At 35.8% G+C, this 9,043-nt stretch overlaps 1 protein-coding gene across 1 annotated transcript in view; it reads right to left on the bottom strand.

Annotated features, from left to right (window-relative positions):
• The window catches only part of HEATR5A (HEAT repeat containing 5A), a 96,637-nt gene that overhangs the window by 74,317 nt on the left and 13,277 nt on the right, over positions 1-9,043 (bottom strand). Inside the window, exons 6-10 of the mRNA XM_015565486.1 lie at positions 7,953-8,113; positions 5,762-6,017; positions 5,029-5,184; positions 3,098-3,348; positions 724-835 (exon numbers count right to left, since the gene is read on the bottom strand). Of these exons, the coding sequence (XP_015420972.1) occupies positions 724-835; positions 3,098-3,348; positions 5,029-5,184; positions 5,762-6,017; positions 7,953-8,113 (936 nt within the window). The remainder of the gene's footprint in view (positions 1-723; positions 836-3,097; positions 3,349-5,028; positions 5,185-5,761; positions 6,018-7,952; positions 8,114-9,043) is intronic.

Genomic DNA, 9,043 nt, shown 5'->3' with positions numbered 1-9,043 from the left:
GAGATCCAGAGACAAATGGTAGGGGAGGTGTGGGGGGGGGTATTAGAGAGCAACCAAAGGATTTGCATGCATGCATATTAGCATAACCAATGGACACAGACACTGGGGCAGTGGGGCTGCCCTTGGGGGTGGGAGTGGGGGAGGGTGTCAATCGGGGGAAAAGGAGACATATGTAATACTTTAAATAATAAAAAAAAATTATACTTCAATGCAGCTGTTTAGACAAGGTTTTGTTTTAATTTTATAAGCAATGGAAAGCCATTTAAGATTTGTAAATGAAGAAAAACTATTGAAAAAAATTGACAGTAAAGAATTATTCAGATTAAAATATTAAAAAAAAAAAGCATACACAGAGTGACACCAGGGATGCACACACAGAGAGAATAAAACAACGATGTGATGATATAACAAGAAGGTGGCCATCTGTTAGCCTCAGAAGAAAGCAACCCTGCTGACACCTTGATCTTGTTCTTCTAGCCTCCAGAACTGAGAGACAATAAATTTCTGTTGTTTAAGCCAAAAAATAAAAAATAAAAAAACACATTTTGGGGAATGGAGTAAGTATATAGCTTCCTAAGGTGACTGGCTAGAAAACAAGTATTTGTGTAGATATTTAAATTCTGGTATATATTAAAAGTTAGTCTAGTCAAATCTCCCATTACAATATTTTACATCAGAAAACACGAAGTGCATAGTTATGTAAACCTTCCACAAGACTGTTACCTAATGTCATCAGAGCAGCAATCAACAACCATCCAGCTTGTGTGCGCTGAGCTGAAAGGCGACTGTTCTGAGTAGCAGAACACAGCAAATCCTCTGCTAATGTCAAAATAATCTATTTACATATAAAAGAACAAGGCAAAAAAAAAAGCATATCAGTTTACGGTTACTGGACAAATAACAGCAACTAATAATAATGTCTTGAAAATTTAACTCTCACATATATTGGCATTAAGTGTACACAGAAACTCTGTAATTGTTTGTAGAACATGTGCAACACATAGTACAACTGTTTAAGTTTAGCTGTATAGAATTCAAACTTATTTTTATTTTTAAGTAACCATCTTAGATAGTAACTACCAAAGAAAACCTCATTAAAGGAATCTTTTAAAAATTTTGCATACCACTTTAAAAATATATATATATTTACTGATCTCAGGGAGAAATGGAGAGGAAGAAAGAGATAGAAACATCAATGATGAGAGAGAATCACCGACTGGCTGCCTCTTGCACAACCCCCACTGGGGATTGAGCCCGAAACCTGGGCATGTGCCCTGACTGGGAATCGAACCGTGACCTCTTTGTTCATAGGTCAATGTTCTATCACTGAGCCACACTGGCTGGGCTAACATTTTGCATACCACTTTGATACCTAAGTGGCTATATACTACAGAGGTTAAAAGCTTTCAAAATAACCTCATATTGAAGTAAGTTTCAAAGTACAGTGAGATTCATTAAAATGTTATATTTTAAAAGTCTATGAAATAGGCAGTGTTATAAACTGAGAGGAAAAACCAGGTATTTCACATTCATGACTAATGCATGCTTGTACAGTACAAAAGCCAACAAGTATCTAATATGCCTAAGAAAATATCTCTATTACTAATCACTTTTATTATGACCTGGCATGTAAATTTTCTAAAGAGGTAGGCTAGTGGATTTTAAAACAACCAGTCAACTTACTGCTAATTTAGGACTACTTGCGGCCTATACTCAATGGATAACACTCAGGGAGTGAGGACCAAACCAAACAAACCATCCTGTCTGTCTAACCTAATAACATCTGTGGATATTAAATTTAACTATATAAATGCAATGGTAATTCTTTACTTCGCAAGATGTAATGTGTTTAGAATGTAATTTAAATGAAGGTATCACTTCCCAAAGTTGTTAGTCACCTTAATTCAAATGGTGTTGGCCAGATATTCCAGGCTTGTACTGTGCATTTCCTGCCCCAGACCTGGAACCAGTCATTCCTCCATGAAGCTCTGGTTCCTTTACTAGAAATGGTATTTAGAGCCATAATCTGGGCACTAGGGATTGTCCCTGCTACTTGGTTGTCATTGCTTTGAGGTCTTTTCACTGGACAGAGGACATAAGTATTTTCAAAAATAGGAAACTGTAAATTCATAGTAATATTTTCTATTCAAATTTAACATATGGACTTTTACTTAACTTTCTTGCTTCTATGACGACAGCACTTTTTAAAAATTTTTTGTTTTATTGCTTAAAATATTACAAAGAGTAAGTACATATGTCTCCCTTTTTTTCCCCCTTTGACCTTCCCTCAGCCTCCCCTAACCCCCAGTGTATTGTGTCCATTGATTATGCTTATAGCACTTTTTTAAATATGGAAAATCTTGGTTCCTAAGAACATTGTGTCTATTTTATCTAACTATATTTAATTTCAAAATAATATCACCACTAATAATATTAACTATAAAATTATCACATGAAGTTTAAGATTTCTTTTGGAGCTCTATTTGTCTTTTACAATGCAACTTAAATATTTTTATTGATTTCAGAGAACAAGGAGAGGGGTAGACAGAAATATCAATGATGAGAATCACTGATAGGCTGCCTCCTGCACGCCCCCTACTGGGGGTCAAGCCTGAAACCTGGGCATGTGCCCTGACTAGAAATTGAACCCTGAACTCCTGGTTCATAGGTCAACATGCAACCACTAAGCCATACTGGCCACGCTATAATGCAATTTAAAATGTATTTTATGGCAGAGCTAAATATATATCAAAATAAAGCCTTTAAGAACAAGTTATTTTATTAAATGAAGATACTTTTAACAAAAAGTACAGAAAGCATTCCTGTTTAAGAATGGGTAAGACATTATTTAACCAGTCCTTCCATTTTCACACTAATTATGTTGATAATATTTAAAACTTAAGTGATACACAGCTGACTGCTCAGAAATTTGTCCTGCATGGCTGCAACTGGGTGATATTCTGAACATACCATAACCACGGAATTGTATACTTTAAAAGGGTGAACTTTGTACAATGTGAATTATCTCAAGAAGACCATGACGTTTTTAGGAAAAACTTAAAAGGTCATTATTGTATGTAGAGGATGAAATCATTACCTTGCCCTTTCCATGAGGAATTCCTAAAGGACAATGTTTCACTGCTCCCAATAAAGCTGCCACAGCAAAACTAAAGCCAGTCACTGCTTCGGGTGAAGACTTAAGTACAGTAAGCCTTTCAAGGCAACGGTCCAAGAGTGGCGTCAGGTAAGAAGGTAATGCCACAGCAATGCAGTGTAGACACCAGGCTGCTGTTAGCCGAACGGATATGCTAGGATGAAGAATAACTGAAATGACACTGTCAAGAACGCCTGGGAAAACAGAAAAAACAAACAATGCCTTAGCTACACAAGTAAGACTCACTAAGTCAAAGGAATAGTCACATGAATCAAATATATATTATCTTTATCAAAAGCTAAATCAGGAAAAAAGTGATACATAATTATAAATAACTTTTGTATACAATAATTGTTTTTTCTAATATATCTCATGAAAACTGGCTTAAGTTAAGTCAGTACAAAAAAGAAAACTTGTATTTCCTAAATATGCCAATGTTCTGTTTACTTTATCTTGCGATCCTTATTAATTATACTAGCATTAAAATTAGTAAGCTGCCAGGCTGGTGTGGCTCAGTGGCTGAGTGTTGACCTATGAACCAGGAGGTCAAGGTTTGATTCCTGGTCAGGGCACATGCCTGGGTTGTGGACTCCATCCCCAGTATAGGGTGTGCAAGAGGCAGCCAATCAGTGATTCTCTCTTATCATTAATGTTTCTAACTCTCTCTCCCTCTCCCTTACTCTCTGAAATCAATAAAAATATATTTTTAAAAAATTATCAGAAAGTAACAAAAGTACCTTGAGAAGAAATGTTACACACAATGCTCTATCCTCCTTTAAAAAAAAAAAAATCCCTTCTGGCACATTTATATACGTAATTAGTATACTTCCTATCTACCATATTGCTCTTAGATGAGAACAAAATGCTAAGCTCTAGGATTTGCTAAGTGCTCAATGCACTATTAAACAACTACTAGTTAGAAAAAGTATCCACATTTGCAATGATTCAACATACACCTTCATCAAAACATATAATAGTTCATATCGACTGCTACTTTAATAATATGTACCCTGGGATAAAGAGTTTATGAACAAAATATAATGTAAAGCTTCAGTGTACAGGAAATGTGTATCACAAAGGACAAAAACCATTAAAAATTATTTTTAAAAGTGACTACGTGAAAGAAGCCAGTCACAATAGACCACATACTGTATGATTTCATTTACATGAAACATCCAAACAGGAAAATCCATAGAGACAAAAAGCAGATTAGTGGTTGTCAAAGGCTCGGGGAAAGGGAAATGGGGAGTGACTGCTAATGGGTGCAGGACTTCTTGGGATGATGAATACATCCTGGGATTAGATAGTGTACAACTCTGAACATACCAGAACCACTGAATTGTATACTTTAAAAGGCTGAACTCTGTATAATGTGAATTATCTCTCACAATGATTAAATAATTTTCAAGAAGAGAAAGAAAACAGAGATTGCTTACAAAAAAACTTTGAGGAAGTGAATTACTTGTACCATATAAAAACTAATGTTTTCACTGCAGATGAGAGATGTGAGTTCAGGTTTACTTTTCCATTTTCCCATTATCTTAACTATCCCCAGAGAGAAAAGCAGGGTGGTAGGAGAGACATAGAAAACAACCTTCAATAGCAAAAGCAACCCCATATATATATATATGTGTGTGTGTGTGTGTGTATGTATGCATGCATGTATATATGTGTATATATGTATATGTACATGTATATATGTATATATATGTTTTAATAATCTTGATTACTAGTATATGTATTTCATAAAACATCTCTAGTAAATACACAATGGTATCTATAAGAAATAAACTGTAGGAAGATTTTCTTCCTTGGAAAAAAGTTGTCTAGAGTGAAAATAAAAACAAGTTCAGATGAGCCACAACAATAGATACCTGCACTTGAATCCTGCAGCAAAGGTGCAGCTGTGGTTCCGAGACCGTGTATGAGATTTCCGAGTTCTTGTAAAGCACACACCAGCATATGCTGGCTGGCTGCTACATCTGTGGAGCCAAGCCGGGTTTCCAAATTACCGTCACACATCACAGCATCTGACAGAAATATAAGAATTAACTATGCAACAATGCTTTGCTAAAATAGATTACAGCAGGTGAGTGTTAGGAGTGGAACAGTATAAAAGCAAAAATTAGTACCTCCACTTGATCTATATAACTGAAATACTAAAAAGAGGACTTCCATCAACAAAGAATTAAACTAATTTGCCGAATCAGTTCAAGCAACCTGACCACAGATCCCTTATTATTCCCTTAGCAAGTGACACTGAAAGAGAGAACTAATGGAAAACTAAAAAAGATTCCAATTTTATTGATACACAAGATGAACAGTACAGGAATTGAGATAAAAACTGTTTCAAAAGCAATGCATCAGCTTCTATTGTAAGATCATGAATTCTGATGAAATATTATTACCAGCCTTTAAGATTTACACATATGATAGTTATTTCTATGTTAGGTAACTTATGTATCATTTATATATTGACTACTCTGAAACAACTGATGTCTGTTATTAGTGTTTTTTTGTATTAACATAGTAATATACCAGTGTAGCTTTTCCTTAGGGACAATTCCTTTAGCACTGTTAAAACAGGTCACTTTAGTAGATTCATACCGACCACTTTCTTTAACTTCCATATAGCCTGGCAAATATCCTTAGCAGCAGCAATTTGAGCCTTTTCTCCAAGAAGGCCTCCTACAGTAGCTCGAAGGATAAATGAAACACAACGGCGACCGCAGACAGCATCAGCCTGAGCTTGGGTGACTTTAGGGTGTGACTGTGACACAAGGCTTAGCATATGAGAAAGAATGGCAGCAAAATTCTTCTCTAGCCATGCTCCTCCGAGTGTTGAAATAAATACCACATAAGCCTAAAAAAGAAAGAGGAGTTTTATCTTCAAAATGAAATAATTTCAATTCTATGTTAATATCTTCTCTGCCACAAATATGCAGAATTTATTAATATTTCTTTTATCTTTTCTCATTTACAGCCACTTGAGCTATATGAATACAACACTATTTTTTTGTTTTCTAAGCCAAACTGAAGTTTGCAATCTTGCATTAATGCTGCCTGTTTTATTTTGGCTTTCTGAAAGGTTTCAGAACAGTCAGCATAGCCAACTAATATGTAAAAATATGTCTGTGGCTTCTCTGAACAAAGAATTCAAGCTCTTTCACATTCTGAACAAGAAAATCCAATAAAACATATGAACACATTGTAAGAATTAACTGTGTTCCAGTATCATAACTCTAAGGGATTTTAGTTCTAGAAACTGTAAGTTTATAGTGATGAATCACTGCTCTTTATTTTTAAGAAAGTAATGGTTGCCCTAGCTGGTTTGGCTCAGTGAATAGAGTGTTGATTTGCAGACTGAAGGGTCCCAGGTTCGATTCCAGTCAAGGGCATATGTCTGGGTTGCCAGCTTGATCCCCAGTGGGGGGCGTGCAGGAGGCAGCCAATCAATGATTCTCTCTCATCATTCTCTCTCTTTTCCCTTCAATAAAAATATTTTTTTTAAAAGAAAGTTAATGGTTTATCTTACTCCAGAGGTACAAGAACAGTTTTCTTATGTAATCTGTTCTTTTAAAAACATAGTTTACAATTAATTATACTGGGACATTCCCAGTGGGGTGTGTGCAGGAGGCAGCCAATTGATGATTCTCTCATTAATGATGTTTTTAATCTCTCCCTCTCACTTCTCTCTGAAATCAATAGAGATATATCTATATTTTTTAAATTAAAAAAAATACAGGCTTGTTTTGAACCATAATGGCATTCAGGAAACAAGATAATTCTAAGAAAGAATGCAGAAACCTTTGTTTTGTTTTATTCTAAGATACTTTTCCCAGAGTTTAGTTTATTAAATTTTGTTTAAAACCAGGAATTTAGCCGTGGCCGGTTTGGCTCAGTGGATGGAGCGTTGGCCTGCGGACTGAAAGGTCCCGGGTTCGATTCCGGTCAAGGGCATGTACCTTGGTTGCGGGCACATCCCCAGTGGGAGGTGTGCAAGCGGCAGCTGATCGATGTTTCTCTCTCATCGATGTTTCAAACTCTCTATCCCTCTCCCTTCCTCTCTGTAAAAAAATCAATAAAATATATATTTAAAAAAAAGAACCAGGAATTTAAGCACTTAAGTAGATAACGTGCTGTAATGTTTACTTAGAAGTTGAAACCATATAAAATGGAAATACAATACTGCCCATGCTGAAAAATATTTACCTAAGAGCTTAAAATTGAATTGTACATGCACACATAAACACAATAAAAAACATGTTAAACCACAAGATACATAAAGATACAAGGCCTAAAAACAAAATACTCATGTTTCAAAGGAAATAAAACAAAAATATCCCATTACTAGGAATTGAAAATATTGTGTGGAATAGCCTATCTAGGTGGCTTTATGGTAAATAAGGTTCTCTCCCGTAATCTAGCTTTTAAAAAGCATTTTGGCCTAGCCCTAACTGGTTTGGCTCAGTGGACAGAGTGTCAGCCTGAGGACCCAAGGGTCCCAGGTTTGATTCTGGTCAAGGGCACATGCCTGGGTTGCGAGCTTGGTTCAATGTGCAGGTGACAGCCAATCAATGATTCCCTCTCATCATCGCTCTCTTCCTCTCCCTTCCTCTCTAAATTCAATAAAAATATGTATTTTTTAAAAAGTGTTTTGGCCTCACCATATCTATTTATAAATATAAGATCATGAGTGATGACACTGCATAGTATCACTTCTGGCTGCAGTCAGATCCTAAAACTCTCATTACAGGCCAGTGAGAATTACATTTAGATATTGACTTGTGATCCTAACCTGAGTAATTCCAACTCGAACATCCCTACTGACTGAACTGGTTCCTTTCAGCATATCACCACTGGCTCGAAGAAATCCTGAACTTCCACGTAGAAACCCTGTTCCTAGTAATTCCAGAACTTCCTCCAGAGATACTCTGCGAATGCTTTGACGTGAGGCTGCTATAACAAAGAACAAAACATGTGATTTTTGTATTTTGCAGACTATATTTTAATGCATGATCTTGATTAAAATGTTAATGGAAACAAAAATAAATTAAAAGCTCAAATAAAATGCAAAATTTACAGGGTATCATACACGTTAACACACAAATTCACACAAAGGTTCAGAGGTCAAATCATAAGGGACTCTGAAGCATCATTTCAGTGACGTCTTAAAGTCTACATCACTTTGAGATTATGAGCTACTGCTCTCTTTTCCTCAAAGAATTTAAAAGGCTAACAGTATCCTAAAACAATGGAAAACAAATAAATTGTCCCAATTCTCCAAGAATGAAAAATGCAATACAATGCTTTGAAATTCTTTTAAAATAATTAAAATGCCTAAATCATAATTTTATTTTGCCAAAGGCTTATATAAAGTAACCACTGTATCCTACTTTTAAAACTTCTCAACTGCAAGTACAACTTTTGTTATATCCCCAGTCTCTGAAGAAATCAAAGCCAAATATTACTAAAACTTCTCAGTCAGCCCTGAGGCTACAATACCGTATTTGCCGGCGTATAAGACGACTGGGCGTATAAGATGACCCCCTAACATTTCCACTCAAAATACAGAGTTTGTTATATACTCGCCATATAAGACTACCCCCTCTTCCGCACACCTTCCACACACCAAATAAAAGGTAAAACAATATCAGATTTGATTTTAACATTTTAATTTATATTCAAATGCTTATGACATGCAGGAAAACTGTCACAAGGCTGTATGTAATCAAACATATACATAAAACAGTGCAAGTTTATTACCGGTAAACATACCGGTAATTCACTAAAGAAAACACACTCTATAGACTGGTACCGTAGATGCTTCTCAGGAACACAGGCAAGCAGCCCACAACCTAGAGGGACTGTCAATGATAGAAGAAAGAT

The sequence above is a fragment of the Myotis davidii genome, unplaced genomic scaffold, assembly GCF_000327345.1.
Source record: "Myotis davidii unplaced genomic scaffold, ASM32734v1 scaffold21, whole genome shotgun sequence".
In the NCBI taxonomy this organism is placed as follows: domain Eukaryota; kingdom Metazoa; phylum Chordata; class Mammalia; order Chiroptera; family Vespertilionidae; genus Myotis; species Myotis davidii.
The sequence above is the reverse complement of the archived record's forward strand: the minus strand, read 5'-3'. Positions and strand labels throughout refer to the sequence as shown.